General features: G+C 45.2%; 1 protein-coding gene across 1 annotated transcript in view; it reads right to left on the bottom strand.

Moving 5' to 3' along the window:
- STT3B (STT3 oligosaccharyltransferase complex catalytic subunit B) overlaps window positions 1-20532 on the bottom strand; it is a gene marked incomplete in the record, with an annotated part of 781351 nt that overhangs the window by 447940 nt on the left and 312879 nt on the right. The window contains 1 exon segment of the mRNA XM_044066668.1: window positions 11914-12012. Within this exon segment, the coding sequence (XP_043922603.1) occupies window positions 11914-12012 (99 nt within the window).

Raw genomic sequence — 20532 nt, 5'->3', positions numbered from 1 at the left:
CCCCCCCCCCTGCCCCTAGGGCGGCATCTATTGTTGTTCCCCCCTCTGCCTCTAGAGGGGAACTGACTCAGTGCATCAGGCGAGACTCCCTGTGACTTGCGGAACCACATTCCCCCCCCCTTCTGACCCTTGGGATACGGTCTAGAAGGGGTAGAAAACCGGACTCCCACAGCAGAGAGAGTCTTGCCATCCTGTTCGCACCTAGTCAACGTGTCCTTCACCTGAGGTCCAAACAACGCTGAACCATCAAAAGGGAAATTGGTGAAGGATGCCTTGAAAGGGTCCGCAAAGTTACAAAGCCGCATCCAGGCGTGACGTCGCAAAGCTACACCTGTGCCAGCGGCCCTACTCGCCCCATCGGCCGCATAGGAAAGAAGCCGCATGGAGGAGTTGATGAATGAATTCAGGGTTGCCAACTGGGAGTTCATTTTGTCTCAAAAACCCCTCAGTTGTTGGATCCTGCAAAGCATCACCCATTTCCTTGAGCATATCTCTCTGAAGATGGGTGAAGTGACAAGTAGTTCAGTGAATGCATAGCAAAGGTCGCTGAGGAAAACATCCGCTTACCGTACCTATCCATAGTCCTAGATTCCGTATTAGGAGGATGGATAGGTACCGAAGGATCGGCTAATTCCTTCTTAGTGGCTGCGGCCACCACCATAGCATCAACAGAGACGGCCTTGGATAAGAATTCTTTGTCCTTAGGAGCTGTAATAAACCTGGACGGCCTTCGTGGGGTAGGTTCGCCCGTATCAGGGGCTGTCCACGCCTTCCTTGCCACCACTTCCATGAGGGGGTCAAAGGGAGGAGATACCCAGGAGGTGGAAGGGCGAGAGCCAAAAGCCTCAAGGTAGACCGACTCGTCCTCTGAAGGGTTAAGGGTGGACCAGTTCCCCCTCTGTCTAAGGATCTCAAGGATGTTTGAAAAGGAGACCTCCTCAGAGGAGGACCGTGGAGACCCTTCCGACTCATCCAAGTCGGTATCAGAGGTGATAGACTCGGGGGAGTCAATATGCTTCCTCTTGCATTGTTTCTTCCGAGGGGGTTCCCCTGAAGGATCAGGAGAAGCCTCGGAAGAGGAGGATATTCCCAGTGGGGAAACTTGAGACGTTGGCTCTCTACGGTCTGGGACGAGAGGGTGGGTAGAGACCATCGCAGGCACTGTAGAGGGAGGAGCTGAGGGAGCCGACCGTGGAGCAGACACCGGGTCTAGCACGCTCCGCATGACCTCGAAGGCACCCCGATCAGGCGGGGCCGAAGATCCCCGCTCCGAAGAGATGAGGACTCCTCCCGGCACCGAAAGGGATGGCTCCGAGGCCGATGTTGGGGCCGAGCTCACCAGCGCCAAAGCTCAGAGAGGGAGAACGGGCTCGGATGGGCTCGGACAAGGGTCCGATGCCACTTGCCCCCTCGGAGCAGACAAGGGAAGCCCGGCGCCCAGATCCCTCCAAGGAGGAGATCGGAGCCGACAACGGAGCCGAAAGTGGAAGTATCGGCTCCGATGCACCGACAGTCATGGCTCCCAGAAGCTCCGGCTCCGAACTCATGGGAATCGGAGGAGGAACTGAGGAAGGGATGGGTATAGTCACTGACCTTTGGGTAGGGCTATGCAGTATTTGGGCCAGTGCCTGGGACTTGAGAAGTCTGCTCACCACCCTCTCCAAGTTGTGGTCGGACAGTCTGGAGGACCAAGAGGAGTGGGACCTATGGCTCCTCTCTAAGAGTGGAGATCCCGGGGCCGAGTGGATAGAGCCAATGGATGGGGATCTCGACCTCTTCCTAGTAGATGGCTCCGACAAAACTATCGGAGCCGTCTGAGTCTCGGACCTCTCGGCTCCAGCCGGAGCCGAGGTAACGGTATGGATCTTCAAAACATCGGCTCCAGACAGAGTCGATGTCGAAGCAGCCTTAGAGACACCAGCGGACGGCTCCGAAGCTGGAGCCGACGCTTTGGAAGGCTTTGAAGGTTTTCCTGACGCAGTCTGGGTCAGGGAGCCTTCAGGCTTTAATAAGCCTCGAAGTATAAGTTTATCTTTGCGTTCCTGCAGGACTCTTGGACTGAAAGCGTGGCAGACAGAACAAGAGTCCTGCAGGTGCAAAGGTCCCAGGCAATATACACAAGAAGTGTGACCGTCTGTCAGAGACATTTTCTGACAGCACAAGTCACACTTCTTGAAGCCTGAGACCTTGGATTCTTTAGACATCCTAATGTATCTGCAAAACACAGACACACACACAGACACACCTTTAAAGAAAGGGGAAAACTAAGCCAATCACTCACACAATAAAGTATGACTAAGGGAAAGAAGTTAGGAGGGCCCGAAGGCCTAAGGAAGATAACGGGGGATAAACGGGAAAAAGAATTAGGGGAACCCGAATGAAACTAGGGATATATAACTAAAAAAAAATATTTAGAGAAACTATCCAAAGAAAAATAAGGGGATTTTAGAGTTTAACAACTATAAAAAGTCACTAACCTGCAGAGCCAGTAAAAACAAGCACCTCGCAGCTAAAGCGGCAAACGAGATCTGGGTATTTACCGCCTAGCATTGTGGGATATAGGGGAGCCTCAAGCCGGTAAAAATAGCTCTCGAGCTTTAGTATTGGCCGAGTCGGAGCCGAGGATCGGCTCCGAACCCTTCCAGCAAGAATGAAGGCGAGATTGACAACTTAACATCAGGGTTTTTTGTAGTGGAAGCCTTGACCCCTTTGGGACCCTGAGAAATTGTTTCTGGATCAGCAGCAGGGTTTTTATAAAGAAAATGATGAGAGTCTGGGACCCTGTAGTACCTATCTGGCTTGACTGGTGCAGGGGGTAAAGAATCAGGAGACCAACTGGATTCAGAAAAAACATCAACAATATCTAGTACAGGAGGGATAGCAAGGGGCCTTTGCTGAGGCAGTAAAAGAAAGTCCCTGTGCCTTTTCTTGGATTCTGAATAATCCTGGCTGTCCTAATGTTAATGCTCCCTCATGGTGTCTACGGTTTCCCCAGAAGAATAATCCTCAGGAGGAGAGGCTGAAGGGATTGATTCTTCAGCATCAGAGTCCTCATAGGGAGGAAGAGAATATCCCTGTTCTGAAAAGGAATCAGAGGAAATGGAGACCTGGTCAGAGGAGTCATAGTTAGTGTCTTGCCTAGGCCTTTTATCAGCAGAGGGATGGGAACCCCTGATCAAAGTAATTAGGTCCTCGGCCATTTTAAGCATCTGTTTCTTTGGCATGGATGACTGTCCAGGAGAATGCTGTACTTGTTTCTTTGTCTTTAGTGGTGTTTTAGACTTTGCCTTTGCTGAAGTGGACTTGATAGTAAGCTGTGTAGGTCTGAAAACACCCTCAGAAGCAGATGCCTGCTCAGCGGCTCCGGACCCATCTGAGGGAATAGTTTCCGTAGGCCCAATACCTTGAGTTTCCAGAGGCTTAGTCGTCTCCACGTGGGAGTCGGAGGCGGCCTGTTGCTCTGAGGTAGCGGGTGTCAGGGGCTGCGAAAGCGCCTCACTGAGAACCGGCGATTGGCCTAGAAGAGGCTTAGTCTGTTTTGGACCTCGGAAGCCTGTCCTTTTCTTTGTCTTTGCGTTTTTTATGAATTCTGGTCGTCAGTTGTTCCGACGGCATTATGTAGTTAAACCTTCGGCCAAAGTAATGTAAAGCAAAATCAAACCGACGCTTAATAGTGCGTTGGTTGAATCTAGCACAAAACCGACAACTAGCAACGTCGTGGTCAGGGCCTAGGCAAGGAATACAGTAAGAGTGAAAATCCTTATGAGGTATTTTTTTCCCACAAGAAATACAATTGTTAACTTTTACTGACATCGGTCTGGAGCAAGAAAAAAAGTTTCCCCAACGGGGTACTTAGCTTTATTGAAGACTTCGGTTCTGAAATTCAATTTCGAAAATCTCAGGAGTCGGCCAACCGGCACTTGCAAACTGCTTTTGCTTTGGGCACCGTGTGGCAAGAAAGACTGAAGAAAATGGCATTGGCTGCATCTTAAATACCCCTGGCGCACTGACGTCAGGGAAGAGGCGACAGCAACAGACGCCGGACCAGGACTTTGGAATTCAGGTCGACTGAGGGTAGCCTGCCAGCAGGATAACCCAAGTGTAATGACTGCAACAGTGAAACACGATGAACATCAGCAGAATGAGAAAGTTCCAGACTCCATTGCTGAAGAAAGTACAATTGTGCAAGCCGCACATACCATAACAGTAAATGTTTGAAAGTAATCACTGCTACAGGAGCCTTTAGCTATACAGGTTAAATCCTGCCCAGGATACAACAGCCAGCCAGTATTTTGATGTCTCTTGCTCACCTCTACACACATCCAAGGCTTCTGTAGCATTAGCCCCAAAGGGAAAAAACAACAACTTGAGCAGCAAAAACACTCCCAACCCCCCGGAAGGGAGAGTGCTTACTGTCCAGAAAAAAATAAAGAAAAGTCAGGAAAACTATATCTAAAAACAACTATAAGCAGAAAATGAGGATGGAGGTCGGGTGTGGCTACTGTAGCAGTGATGCATTTTGAGCATCTACTGTAATAAGCATAGCTTACACAACCTGTATTATGTTCATCAGTACCACTACTGCAGTAGCCTTTAGTTACACAGGTAGATTACTACAGCTTATCCAACCTGGGAAGAGGAAGGCTTGGGATTCTGGAGCCCCTGGAGAATGGCCCTAGCAAGACTTGTTTTGGTCCTGGTGAAGAAACAGTTTGTAATGCTTTTAGAAGTACGTACAAAGGACAGAGTAGCTGTCTGTAGAATACTTGCAAGTCCATTCCTTTCCTGTATGCCAAAGACACTTTGCCTGGAAGTGACTTAACATGGTGGAAATAAAAAGCCATAGCCAGTTTTGTTCCAAAGACCCTACATTTTTAACCCCATTGATAAAGCAGCCCAATGAAAATCTGATGCACCTGTTGTAACAGAGTGAGCAGGGTTTCGAAGGGAGAGAATGGGAAACGTATTCAGGGAAATCTCTCAACCAAAGCAGTTCTCTCTTCACAAAACCTAAGAATTTAAGAATTGAACTCGAAATTCCAGAGGTTGAGAATGTTGGGACCACCATTTAAGAACCATTGGACTTGCGTGCAACCCTGCAAGAGGAATCATGAGAATCATGGATGTCAAGAGCCCTAGAATCCTGACACACACACTGACTGAAGTCACTGATTGGAGAAACTCAGGAAAACTTTCAAGAGAAGGTAAGTTCTGAAAACTTGATGCCAAAGGGTAAGAATGTGGCCCATTCTCTGGGACAGATATGAAGTGTCAGGGAGTTAGGAGAATGAGCCTTCCAAAGTAGGGGCTTCTCCGTAACAGAGGATGTTTGAATTCCTCACTACTGCAGTAGCCTTCTAAGCAGAAAACAACTCAATATAACGAAAAGACTACTGCAGCACTGAGAATAATCACATTGTTCTGTCTGGTTTGGTGGACACGAAGGAATACCAAGAAAAGGAGGCAGGCCTTCTCAATGCAATCTACAACTCCTGAACTACTCTTCAATTTGTCTGAAAACTTGATGCCAAAGGGGAAGAATGTGGCCCATTCTCTGGGACAGATATGAAGTGTCAGGGAGTTAGGAGAATGATCCTTCCAAAGTAGGGGCTTTTCCAGTTTTCTGAAAGGATCCTTTTTATAATGATCCGTCCTGTTTTTAGTGTTCTGCTTGTCAGAAACTTGCTTGATTTGCTTTTTGAAAAATGAACCAGTTTACAGATTTATAGAAAGAGCTGAAAAATCTTAGTAACCTCTAGAATCAGTCTCTCAAACTGAGTACATGAGCAGCAGCAGGACAAAATAAAACCTCATTATCTAAAGGAGAATTCAAATTTTAGGGTAAAACATACAAGAGAACTTTCAGTTACATACACAGCCAAATCATCTAATCACAGAAGCAGTAGCTGCCACTCTGAACATAGCAAAAACTCACACACACTAAAGAATGTTTAGACACTTGAAAAAGAGTAGCAAAAATAGGATTCAGAAAGAACCTATGTCCTGAAGGCAAAGTGGCATTCAAATTCAACAAAATGTCAAAGGCAAGCAGATATTTCAACATATGAGCCTGGTAGCTCAAAATTAAGAAGGCTAAAGTAGAGAAAATAATTCTCTACCAAAATATCTTAAAGCTTTACCATCATTGTTAGAAGGGGAAGGATTATCATTGACCAAAAATGTATTCACAGTCTGCCTGGTTACGGACTGAAGATGGACAATAGGATTATTGCAGGCCAGGTTAAAAACCTCCTCCATAACTGGCATGATAGCAGGAATAAGAGTAGAGCATGGCATATCCACAACACAATCTCTCGTTAAAGAAGAGAGAACATTCAAAACACTGACAAATTACTCATTCTGGACACAGATTCAGCAAAAGAAAAAGTTTATATAGGATAAACTGAGGAAACATGCTCCTCAGTATTAGAATCTGGGACTTAAGAAAACAGAAATGAAGCCCTGTCCCAGTTATCAGGATCATATGACATGGGATCCTTGGGAACTGAGAAACAAGTGTAACACTCACTTGCCTGCTGCTCCACATACTTCAAAGCCTGCAATAAGCCTTTAGCCAAATAAATTCAGCTATAAAATGGATCCATTTATTTTGCTCATAAGCTGTTCTGTTCTAAATCCTGCATCCTTGCTACCAACTGCTGAGAATGGCAAACTGCATGATTGCGTGTGTGTGTGTGTGTGTGTGTGTGTGTGTGTGTGTGTGTGTGTGTGTGTGTGTGTGTGTGTGTGTGTGTGTGTGAGACTATCTGCTTTCTCATAGTGCATTGGTTAAATCTAGCACAAAACCGACAACTAGCAACGTCGTGGTCAGGGCCTAGGCAAGGAATACAGTTAAGAATGAAAATCCTTATGAGGTATTTGCTTCCCACAAGAAATACAATTGTTAACTTTTTCTGACATCGGTCTGGAGCAAGAAAAAAGTTTCCCCAATGGGGTACTTCGCTTTATAGAAGACTTCGGTACTGAAATTCAATTTTGAAAATCTCATGAGATGGCCAACTGGCACTTACGAACTGCTTTTGCTTCGGGCACCACGTGGCTAGAAAGACTGGAGAAAATGGCGTTGGCTGCATCTTTTATACCCCTGGTGCTCTGAAGTCAGGGAAGAGGCGACAGCAACAGATGCCAGACCAAGACTTTGGAATTCAGGCCGACTGCGGGTAGCCTGCCAGCAGGATAACCCAAGTGTAATGACTGCAACAGTGCAACACGAACATCTGCTTTCTCCTAGGGATGACCTTAGGGACACTACTATACTGAATGCAGAGCTGAATTGTTCATCGGTAGTTCATGTGGAAGAAACCAAAAGGGACAACTGGAATTGCTGTGTGCAAAGCACACCAGTTGTTGCTTCAACAGAGATTAGAAGGTGTTCATTCTATCCAAATAGCTAAGTTAGTAGCTTTACAAACACTTGTGAATAAGCCAAGGACAAAGTTGCAAATATCTATACTGATAGCAGATATGCCAAGGACAAAGTTGCAAATCTCTATACTGATAGCAGATATGCCTTCGGGGTGGTACATGAATTCAGTCAGCTTTGGAGGAAGAGCGGTTTCCTAACCTCATTGGGCACTAAAATTAAAAAAGCACAAACATGTAGATATCCTTCTTGAGGACCTTTTACTGCCTAAAAAGCTGGCTATAATCAAATGTACTGCCCATCAGAAGGGTGTAGACAATGTAACACACGGAAATAATTTGGCAGATTATGACACCAAGCAGATTATAGATGATTATTGTAGTAATTCTTATGTAATGCTATTGCAAACCTCTAATAATGATGACGTGTTTGATTTTGATAAAGTGTCAGTTTTTCAAGCTGAAGCATCACAGGGAGAAATTCTGAGGTGACTAAGATGGATGTATTAAACCCTCTGATGGAATATGTCAACATCCAGACAACCAACTGGTGACGTCTGCCTCCTTGCTACCTTTTCTGGTAAGGCATATCATTTACTGGCACATGCAGGTAAGACAGCTTTATTTAATCCAATTACCCAAAGTTGGTACGCTCCTCATGTCTCCTCTGATACTTCAGTATGTTAACTATGCGATTTGCTTGGAAAACAGTGTCAGCAAAAATGTATATATTAAGGCTGCAAGCTTACCACCACCTTGGACACCTTTTGTTAATGTACAGCTTGACTATATACAAATGCTGAGAGTACAGAATTTTCAATATATTTTGGTAACAGTGTGTATGTTTTCTGCATGGGTAGAAGCTTACCCATGTCAGAAAGCAGATTCTACCACCATAGTAATGAAACTGATGTACGACTTTATTCCTAGGTTTGGTGGACCTTGCACTATTAACAGTGACCAAAGAACCCATTTCAATAACTTCCTGATGAAACAACTGTGTAAGATATTCTACACTAAGTCGAGCCTTCACTGTCCCAACCATCCGCAATCATCTGGACTGGTGGAAAGATGTAATAGGACCCTTAAAAATAAGATTTCAAAAATTTGTGCTGAAACAAATCTTAAGTGGCCCAAGTCACTTCCTTTAGCTCTGATGAGTGTACGAAGCACGCTAAATACTACACAAAAATCGAGCCCTTATGCAGTATTAATGGGGAGACCCATGACCCTACCAGCTGCTCCCTCAGTGTCAAATGAACTGTAATGGATGATGCAATATTATCATATTGTCAACAACTTGTAAGTTTTTTGCAGCAGTATCACAAAACTGTATGAGAGGCTCTTCCCCGACATCCTGACCAGCCCTGTCACCAACTGAAGCCGGGTGATTAGGTTTATGTGAAAACTTTCCAGAGAAAGAACTGTTTGAGCCTGAGGTGGAAAGGCCCTTTCCATATAATCCTCACCACCCTAACTGCAGTCAGCTGTACATGAATACCAACCTGGATTCACTTATCCCACTAAGACCACCTGTTGTGTAGGGGCCCAAGACGAATCATCATTGTCAGCATCAGAAGATCGAAGTGTGAAGAATGAATCATCTGCCCCAGTGGAAAAAAATTAAGGGGAAAATCAACTTAAGCAGCAATTCATGATGAATAGTGTGGCAACAGGTACTTTTGCTCTATTTTTGTTGCTGCTTCCTTCTATAACCTAGAAGAGAGAAAACAGTTTCCTGTTGGTTCTTCGACAGTATGCTGTGGATTTAAATATGATAAACTGTTGGGTGTGTTCACATACACCTCAAAATTCTAAGGCAGGGACTCCCATGACTCCAATTCCTGCATCACAAGTAACATTTGAAAAGGAACGTGGTGATACCAATCTGATCTGGCACAATGTGACAGGTTTTTTTTTAAAGCTGTATCTTTTCAGCTTTCAATCACAAATCGTGGGGACAAGTTACGCCAGAAATGGTAGTGTGCCAGTGGGAATCAGCAAATGCAATGACACTAGACATGAAAGTGTGTTGAACTCTTTACACTTAGAACACTAGGACTGGGGGCATGGCATGGGTATAATAGAAAATAGTTTCTATATTTGTGGTTATCGTCCCTACCTCTGGTTACCCACAAACTGCTCAGGGTGTTGTTTTGTGGGTTATATTACTCCTACTATTCAGCATACTGAAAACTCACCAGCAGGCAGACTTGAGAAGTGGGCAATCCACTGGGTGGAGCAAGTATTTTCAATTTTTACTCTTGGGTATGGTGTGCAAAGGACAATGCTTGAAATCACAATGCTTGCTCAATTTCTTCAGAAGGTAGCTAACCATGCTTCATATCACATTATAACGGCAAATTGAAAAATGACTAAAATCTGAACTGTGTTACAGAATGGACTGGCACTTGATATAAAGCTTGCTGCAAAAGGGGGCTGCCATTTGCCCTCACACGAAGTTATTCTGATATTAGTGACCATCACGATGAAGAAAGGTTGCCCAATTTCACAGTAGAGGGCCAAGGATTTGGACAGCACTTCCAAATAATGGACAGTTTTTGGATGGTTGGACAGTGTATTTGGTAAACTGGGAACTAGTATATTATAAGGTCTCATCATAATAATTACTATTCTTTTAATTGTTTTAATATTTTCTGTTCTGAAGGCTGTAATCACAAAGTGCTTAATCGCACCTGCACATGAAATGCCACTCATACCTGATGAGCTTGAGATGAATAAAAAATCAATCACTACAGATATTATGATGTTGAAGCATATTTTATCAAATTGAGAAAACTCAATATATAATTGTGTATTGTATGACACTGATAGTGTCAAAGGGGATTCTGTTAGAGAAAAATGCATTTCTCATGAATATTCTACATCAAAATGTATATTAACTTAGTTTCTGCACAAATTAAATATTTAGCACATACGTATGTTAAAAATGATATGCAATGTAAAATGCATAGTTATGTAAACTACAGATATTTATTGTAGCTCTAAGTGTTTCACAACTGCATTCTAGTTTAAAGCTGCAAAGTGTACTAACAGATGATGGAAAGTAAAGAAAGTGCTGAAGGGGTTAAGGGATGTACTATGGTCTACATAGTCTGCTTCTGGCAGGAAAGAACACAATGTGAAATAGATTTTGTTTTATGAGACCTCTGACCTTCCCAGGCTGGGATGGGTAGTTAAAAGGAATGTTGGCGAGATACAAATGTTACTGGCACTGAACTTTACAAGGTCGAAAACAAGACTAGTTGCCAGGCCAGGTGGCTTATACTTTTCCACAACATTATTGTTACTAAAAACATGGTTGTGTTCACATGCAGCACTAAGCAAGAAGCATGAGGGTCTGCAGAGACTCTATTTGTTAACGTCAGAATCCTACATGAAAGCTAGTGATAAGGAAAAGATATAAAACTTGTACAATTTTGCTGCTTGGTGAGACTGATTTGGAAACTATGAAGGTAGTCTTCCCAATACTGTGATTTATTTAAATAAAAAGCACCAATGATTGCACATCCTGAAGAGTTATTCTTGAGTCAAGACTAACAGGTTTGTTTGTGTCTTTCGGCTTTTCCCGGTTAGGGGTCGCCACAGCGGAACTCCGGTGCGCTAATGATTGGTAGTTGATTTTTACGTACCAGGTTACCAGCCCTGACAACCTTCAACGAAGGCATGCCCCATTCACGTATGCCTCCACACAGAAGACGCTCTAGCTGAGAATCGAACGGGAAACGTCTTGCTATGAGGCGACAATGCTACCGCAGCACCACCACCGCAGTAGTCAAGACTAACAGGTAATTAATGTTATTTAAGTATATTTTAAATTGCACTTTAACAATATGGGATAAAAAGAAATCTTTGAGTAAAATAATAAACACTGAAGTTGGAATAGGTCAAAAGTAGCCACTAAAATGAAGCAACAGTACAAGCTAGTGTGCAACAAAGTTATCTGGTATGCAGGACATTTGCAACGTTTGGAATGGCAAGGAAAAAACTGAAGTCATGCACCAACTAGGTACATAACAGAAGTCAAGTGCACTACTTACATCACTGCACAGAATGATCCTTCACTGATCCCTGCAGGGAAGATGAGAAGTCATTGCTTTTACAAATTCAGAATGATGGGAGAATCCTTAAGCAAGATGAGAGAACCCAAGAGTTATGCTCAACTGTGGAAAAGTGACTATGCTCAAACACCTTGTGTTGCTATTAATGGAAGATTCCAAAAAGTGTATATACTGCTGTACGATTCCCAGGCATTAAACAATGTACATTTGCACGCGTGTACAAACATACTTTTGCTTTACACAAGTCTTTGCTCTGCAGTTTTTTTTTTTTTCTTGGCCAGAAGAAAAAAAAAGGATACAACAGAACATACAAAACTGAATCACAACAATTTAACAAAATCCCAAATTCTGAGGAAAGATCTTAACTGACTGTACACAGGATGTATTTGTGTACAATATAAAAGCAGGATACAGGGATATTAAAACCATTAAGTTTCCAAAAGCTTACCTGCAGCAGCCATATGCTCACTTGTCCTGATGGGCTGGAATCCTACGAAAGGAATCTGCATTGATAATATTAGTCCTACGATAAAGAATGTACTATATGCTATAAAAAAAAAAAAAAAAGACAGACATTAGTCTAATTTTTGCACTACAAATGAGCTAAAACAGTAAAAACACTGGAAGATCAAAATTTTGCTTTAATATTTATATTTTAGTTAAGTTCTATCTACAGTCTCTAATTGCACAATTGTTCTACTGTTCTTTGCTACACCCAATAGCAGAAACTTGGTACCCAAGAAAGAGCAATACAACTAAAAAAAATGCTGTTTACTCAGTCTTTTCAGAAAGACTACTTGAGATGGAGTAGAAAACTCTATACAAAACTATCAACAATGATGCATTATTTCAGATAGATCAACTAATTTACTGAAAATTGAACAGTCATCTAACTTTGTTGCTCCATGAGCAAGTTTATCATTCTTTCCCTTTACAATTTTGCATGTCTGGCCAGTGTTCCAAAGCTTTACGGCTTATAGACAGTGTCATGCGTATGGTCCCCTCTCTATGAGAGAGGAATAAAGGTGATATACAGACGTACATACCTCAGAAAGTACAGTTGTGTACACTTACCATAAATGTAGTTGAGTGTATTCAGTATTGCAGTCATCACATTTGGGCCCGAATACCAAAGGCTTAGTATTTCTGCGTCGGCTGCTGTAGCTTCAGGACTGACGTCAGTTCATCAGTAGTATAAAGTAAGGCGGCAGACACCATTACATCAGTATTTCTTGCCTTAACCCGTCAGGAGACCCCAAAGTAGGAGCCAGGTTCTGGTGGAAGAACACCACCAGTAGAAAGTAAATGCCAATATGTCCCTTAGAAAGGAAAGAGAAGACAGGGGGATGGAGAGAGGGAAACCAGGATTGCAACAGTGAATACACTCTAGCATCTACATTTATGTTGGCCCCCCACTGCTTAGTCCTGCGTGTCCCCTGGGACTGAAACCTGGGGATTTTGCTTTGTCTGGATTTGGCTTGAGAAGACCTGGAAGGGGCTGGAAAGGACCAATTCTTAGAGGACCAGTGGTCTACTAAATCTAGGAGGCTGAACTTGTAAGAAATCTAACAGTTTGCATAGATTTAGCTTTATCTTCCATCTTTTTACGAACTTCCTCAGCCTTGTTGCCAAACAGGCGGCCCTGATTTAAGGGAGCATCCAACAATTTAGCTTTAACATGATCAGGCAAAGATTGCTCCTTTAACCAAGCATGCCTTCTGAGCACAGACCCAGTAACAGCTGCCCTGCAAGAGCCCTCTAATGAATCAAAACCACATTGCCAAGTATGTTTTTCAACTTGTTCAGCAGAATGCATTAAATCCTGTAATTCTTTAATTTTCCACACAGTCAGGAATCATCATTTTCTGTTTAAGCAGTCCAATAACATGTTGCTGATACTTTAACATATGAAAATGGCAGTTTAAAGCCCTAATAGCCAAGGTTGCAGAAGTGTAAACCTTCTTACCCATCTATCCAGCGCCCTGGAGTCTCTATCAGAAGTGGTAGGATTTTTAGCAGTAGAAGCCTTAATGCCCTTGGGCCCCTGTGAAATAGTCTCTGGATCCGGAATAGGATTTTTAAAAAGGAACTTGTGGGACTCGGGGACCCTGTAGTATCTGCCAGGTTTTCTGGGAGCATGAGGCAAGGAATCAGGGGCCAAACTAGATTCCAAAAAAGCATCATCAACAATGTCTAGTACAGGAGGAAAAGCTAAAGGCCTATGCTGAGGTAGGGGTAAGAAATCCCTAAGCCTCTTTTCTGAATCAGAAAAATCCTTGCTTTCCCAGTAGAAATGCTCCCTTAGAGTATGCAAGGTTTCCCCAAAAGGAAAATCCTCTGCAGGGGAAGCAGGGGAAATGGAGTCCTCTCCATCAGAATCCTCATAAGTAGAGAAGGGCAAATCCAGATCATCAGAAGAATGAGAAATAACAGAACCCTGGTCAGAAGATTCATAATCAACTTCAGTCCTAGGCCTCTTAAAAAGGGGGGGGGTGGCTACCCCTGATTAAGAGTTATTAAATCTTCAGCCATTCTTATCATTTGTTTTTTTAGGCAGAGAGGCCTGAGCATGTGGCCTGGGAGTCTTTTTTTTGGCATGGTTCGAGATTTAGGCCTAAGTGAAGGAGGCGTTGATTTAATATGCAAGTCCATAGGCCTGAATACACCCTCAGAAGCCGGTGCCTGCACAGCGGCTCTGGACCCATCCAAGCTAGAGACATCCGCGGGTTCCATAGTTGTAGCATCTCGCAGCATACCGGACTCCGAAGGAGTCTCAGTAGAGGCCTGCAAATCAGAAGTAGTGGGTATCCGGGGCTGCGAACGCGCCTCACTGAGTACCAGCGAACTGGTGACTGGCTTAGGAGAAGTGTCGTCAGCAGTTTTGGACCTCGGCGGCCTCTGTCTTTACCTTTGCGTTTTTTCAGAATCCCGGTACTCTGATAGCTAACCGATGACATTTCTGGATAATTAAACCAAGAACCGAAATATTTAGAGACGAAAATATACAGACGACGGATAGTGCACTAATTAAATAAAGCACAAAACCGACAGCAAGGTACATCGTGGTCAGGGCCTAGGCAAAGAATACAGTACGAATGAAAATCTTCGAGGTATTTGCTTTCCACAAGTAATGCAATTATTAACTTTTACTGACATCGGTAAGGAGCAAGAAAAAGTTTCCCCAACGGGGTACTTAAGCTTTAGTTGAAGACTTCAGTTCTGAAATTCAAAAACTATAATTTCAGGAGTCTGCCGACCGACACTTGCGAACTGCTTCTGTTTCGAGCACCGCACGGCAAGAAAGACTGATGTAATGTTATTGGCTGCATGTTTTATACCCCTGACTTCATGGAAGAAGGGACCCAAGACTTCGTTAATCAGGCCGACTGAGGGTTACCTGCAAGCAGATAACCCAAATGTAATGACTGCAACAGTGAAACACGAAGAACATCATACATCCCCTGACAGGTCCCCGAGAGAAATCTTCCCACTCTTTGTGGATTCTTAGCTACAGTAGCCACATCTGTTTTTCTGTTTCTTTTTCTAAGGAATATCAACCTTAAACTTAGGGGGTTCAGACCCTTGCCTGATTTCACAAAAATATCTGGAACTTCCTCCTTACCCAAAATCTCAGGAATTCAGCTAGGCCCCTACAAAATGATGAGCTGGGTCTCCCCCTCCTCATCTACAGCAGGGCACAGTGCCAGCAAACATGCTGTTAGGCAGCCCAGTATTAGCTTCCAACTTGGTCATGACAGAGGGGGCTGACTGTGGAACCAGACAATGCTCAGGTTCTTCATCCAACCTGACACAGGCATCCAGAGGAGACTGGACAGCAGAAGTGGATGGCTTCAGAAGCAATAAAACCCAGAGCCACAAGCTTCAATTGTTAGTTTTCTATATAGACAGAAAGGGAAGCCAGATGACACAGTAAGGTCTTCAGTACAAAAGCTTGACAAATCTCATAGTATGGTGGTAGGCAGTACCAAGGCAAAAAGGCACTTCTTGGGTATATCCTTATGGGAGAATCTGCCTCCCACACATTTCCTGTCCTGCATGACATGTAAAAGAAAACACCCAAAGGAAAAAGGAGAAAAAAACACCCCAATGGGACATATCTACTGAAGGCTGTATCTACATGACATACAACTGCAGACCAAATTGGAAAAAAAAAAAGTTATGTACTCGCAATAAAGTTCCATCGGAGTTGTTCATTTGTCTTCAACCTGTGGGTTCCCGGATCTGGCACAGATCCGACTCGGCCGCATATCCAGCATCTGATCCAAGCTCAAAGCTCCTCTCCTACCCATAATGCCCCTGTCTCCTTCCTCCCTTCAGATCAAGTTTGCTGCTCAACTTGGCATCCACACATGACCCAACATCTTGTCCCATACTAAATGTCTGCATAAGCAAAAAAGGAAAAATAGGCATCCAGGAGGTGACCACATCCTCTACTCACCAGACCACCACACACTCTGTGCAAGGCAGGGGGGGAGGAGGGAGGGACAGCTGAAGACAAATGAACTCAGATGGAACATTATGGAGAGTATAGAACTTCTTTACCTGAAGTGGTCTTCATTTGATCTTCACCCTGTGGGAGAGTCCCCAGCTACTAAACACCTGGGAGGTCCTCATGGAAGTATATTGTGGAGCATGGTGGAGCCAAAGGATGCCCTTTTCCTGGATATGATGTCCAACTTATAAAGCGAGATAAAGGTATGAAATGAAGCCCAAGTAGCCGCAGAGCAGATATCGAACGAAACTATGGACCAAAAGCCCACTGAAGTAGCCATAGATTTGGTGGAATGCGCCTTCACATGACCTGGTGGGGAAAAATCCCTACAGAATGCGCCAGAATACACTGGGACATCCAACGGGCAATGGTCACCTTAGATACTGGTTTCCCTAAAAAGGGCTTAGAATAAGAAATGGAAGAGCTGGTCAGACTTGTGGAAGGATTTAGTCCTGTGCAAGTAAAAGCGCAACTGTCTGTGCACATCCAATAAGTGCAATTTATCTTCTCCCTTGTTTTGAAAATTTGGGAAAGACTTGAGATTAATCACTGGTTATTGGACTCCGAAGCTACCTTACGGAGAAAAGATGGATTAGTACGCAAGAATATCCTGTTATGAAAAATCATATAAGGGTCTTGACCGACAACGCTTGAAGTTCTGAAAACCCTCCTGGCAGAAGTAATAGCAACCAAGACCACCATCTTACAGGACAGAAACTGCAGATCCAGAGAAGCTGCAGGCTCAAAAGGGGTTTAAACTAGAGTTTACAGAACTAAGGCAAGATCCCTCGGTGGCACTGGGTCCTTCACCAGGGGCAAAAGAAGAAAGGTGCCTTTTAGGAAGGCTTTGCTAAGCTTAGAAGATGCTAAAGAAGCCATATTATCACCTACATGAAAATGAGAAATCGCTGCAAGTTGGACCTTGACTGTAGAACTGGCACCTTGCTGAAAGATCCCTGCCAAAAATTCCAAAACAGCAGAAACCAGGGCAGTGAAGGGATCTAAGGCAAGCTGCGAGGCCCAGATCGAAAAACGTCTCCATTTGCTGGAGTACACCTTTCTGGTGGAAGACTTATGAGCCACCACCAGGATCCTTTTGGCACATGAAGATAAGCCGGGAGTCCCGACTATCATGGGAACTGGAGCAGCCAAGCAGTGAGCTTCAGACTGTCTAGGTCTGGATGGGGAATCCCTAAAGGATGAGAAACCAGATCCAGAACTGAATCAAAAGTCCATTGTGGAGCCACCAGAGGAGACCACAAAGGGGGAATCAGACCTGATAAGGGCAGAATGGGGCATTGAGGATAAGCTCCCCAGCCTGTGAGCTTTCAGAAGGAATTTTGGAATCAAAGGAAGAGGAGGATAAGCACACAAGACCGGGGGACCAAGCGCGAGTTAGAGCATCTCAGGGGGCTTCCCCCGGTGGGGGGTTCAGAGCGAAGAACTTGCTGCATTTTGCAATGGAAGGAGAGAAAGATCACAGCAAGGCTGACCCCACTTGAGAAAAATCTGTTTCACTACTGAAGGATTCAGAGATCACTCTAAGGCATCAGAACAGACCTGGTGAGCCTGTCCGCTAGAATGTTGGACCTCCCCGGAATGTGCGCTGCCACCAAAAAAAATTTGGTGGAGATCACCCCCTCCTACACTCATGGCTACGCAACATAGGGGAGAAGACCTGGATCCCCCCTGCTTGTTGATGTACCAGACCACAGATGTATTGCCCGTATGGATAGCAATCGTCCCAGGGGGAAGATGGGCATGGAGAGCCTGCAATGCTAGAAGCACAGCTCTTATCTCCAGGAAGTTGATCTGCAATCTGGTCTTGTAGGGGGACCATGCACCCTGGACTGTCCTTCCAGAGCAGTGCCCACCTACCCTAGCAGGTAGGCGTCCATAGTTACTGTGGCCGAGGGGAAAGGCAGAAGAAAGGAGCGACCCCGAAGAAGGTCCAGGGAATGAATCCATCACAGAAGAGAGTCCCTGCACACCCAAGAGACTCAAACGGGGTGAGACAACAGGAAATCTAACATGGACCACTGGACAGCAAGGGTCCATTGAAGAACCCGCATGTGAAAACGTGCCAAAAGTAAGAGATTGATCATAGCCACCATGGACCCAAATGCCCTTAATACCATTTCCTCGGTTGGTGACTGAGCTTGAAGAGTGCAAAGGACATGTAGTTTCAGAGACTGTATCCTCTTCGAGGTAAAGACGACTTTGGTTTGAACTGTGTCCAATCGAGCCCCAATGAAATCCAACACATGAACTGGGGGCCAGTGAGTACTTGAGATTGATGGTAATGCCTAACTGCTGGGCTAAGAGAAAAAAGGAATCCCTCACTTGACTGAGCTGTTGCCTGGAAGGGGCAGCGAGGAGCCAATTGTCCAGGTAGGGGAAGACCTGCATACCCTGGAGTCTCAGGTAAGCCGCTACCACTTTGGTGAACACCCTTGGGGCTGTGGTGAGACAAAGGGAAGCACTCTGAACTGATGATTGGCCCCCAGCCAGAAGTGGAGGAACCTCCGAGAGCGCTTTTTCATTTTGATGTGGTAGTATGCATCCTGAAGGTCGATCGAGCACATCCAATCGTTCTCCTGCAGGAAGGGCAGGATAGATTGAAGGGTGACTATCCAGAATTTCATCTTGGCCACTGAAGTTCAAAATGGAGAGATCCAAAATGGGTCTCAAGTCCTCAGTCTTCTTTGGCATCAAAAAGAAACTGGAATAATGTCTAATCTGGACTGGAGGGACGGGTTGGATGACTCTTTTCTAGCAGCTTTGCTATTTCCAGTGCTGCATCCTCCCTTTGTGCAGTTGGAACGTCTGGAAGGTGTCTGGGTGGAGCATGTGACGTGAGAAAGGGGACTGAATAGCCTCTAGATATAATTTCCAACACCCAACGATCTTCTGTGATGGACTCCCACGTCGTTGTGTGTATTGAGAGGTGACCCCAGAATGCCTCCAGAGACGAGCAGCCGGGCAACCCTTCAAGGTTGCTGCGTGGGTCTCCCTGACAAAGGAGATCTAGACCCCTGACTTATTGGACAGACCCTGGCTCTAGGGCAGCATCTATCAAATCCCCCTCTGCCCCTGGGGGAAGGAGAGTATTGAGTGTCCTGAAAATAGCTCCGAGACTTCTGGAACCACATCATCTTTGCCCCTCGTTGATTCCTAGAGAACGCTTGTTGAGGGGCCAAAAAGCAGACCCCGACGACAGACAGTTTTCCCGCCCTCACTCTGAACTAAGGGGTCACATACCAAATTCAAAAAACGGAGCAACTGTTGCATGGGGCATTCTTAAAAGATGCCTTAAAGGGTTCTGAAAACACACAGAGCCGGAGTCAGGCATGGCACCAGATGGCTACGCCTGTACTGGCAGCTTTAGCGGCGCCCTCAGTTGCATGGGAGAGGACAGAGAGGTGTTAGCAACAGATGTTAGGGTGGCCATTCAATAGAACACTTTCTTGTCCTCCGCCGAAATGGACCCAGGGGTAGACTCGATCATCTCCTTGATCAGGTCTCGCTGCAGTCCAAATCACATGCGCCAGATAATTCAGTGCACGGACAGAAAAGTTAGCGGACGTGTACATCCGCTTCCCAAAATGGTCCATCATCCTGGACCCTCTGTCAGGAGGGTGGACGGTAGAGCTCTAATGAGCGAGCTCCTTAATGGTGACTGCCACCACTACGGCATCAACGGGGGATCCTTTAGTCCAATAGGTCCTGTCCAAAGTGGGACTCAAAATTTTGTCCCGGTGTTCGGGAACGGGCTCCACTGTATCTGTCTCGTTCCACTCCAGAGATGCAATAAGATCCACCAAAGGATCCGCGAGAGGGGACACCCAGAAAGTAGAGGGTCCTGTGCCAAATACCTCCAGGAACACCAATTTGTTCAAGTTAGGTTTTTGGGTAGACAACTCCCCACGCTGGCGTAGGCTTTCCATGATATCTCGTAACGAGACATCCTCGGGGGGGGGGGGTGACCAGGGTGAAACGTCCCCTTCCTCCAAAATCAGGGACTTCCATGAGAGACTCCGGTGGGGAGTCCAAATGCCTCCTTTCGCACGTACGTTTGCAATGAACCTCCACAATGGGGGGTCTCTGGGGAGGACTCTCAAACGTCTCACTGCTCCCAAAACAGAGCACCCTGGGGGAAAGAGGCAGCAGGCTGTCCGTGAGATAGCAGAATGTCCGGATCTGCCCCAGAAACAGAGGAAGCCAATGCGGACACCAAAGAAGAGTTAGTCAAGGGTCTCGATGGGATCGAGAGGACTCTCTCCACGTCAAAAGCCGAAGGGGCACAGACCTCTTGAGAAGGAATAGTGGCCGGAGCCGTACCCTCTGACCCAACAGGCGCCGAGATGCAAACAGGAAGGCTCTGCTCTGAAAAGCTCGGAGTTGACACCATACCCTCGGATCTGGCGCCAAGGTTATGGCTCAGAGCCAGATGGATCTGAGCTGAAATCCATGGCTGGCGTCAAGGTACAAGATACCAGTGGAGCAGACCCTTTGACTCTGAAAGTCCTCAGATCCAAGGACTCTGAAACCAGA

Source organism: Protopterus annectens, chromosome 3.part1, assembly GCF_019279795.1.
Source record: "Protopterus annectens isolate FY-2018-M chromosome 3.part1, PAN1.0, whole genome shotgun sequence".
Taxonomy (NCBI): domain Eukaryota; kingdom Metazoa; phylum Chordata; order Ceratodontiformes; family Protopteridae; genus Protopterus; species Protopterus annectens.
This window is presented reverse-complemented; position numbering and strand designations above follow the sequence as displayed.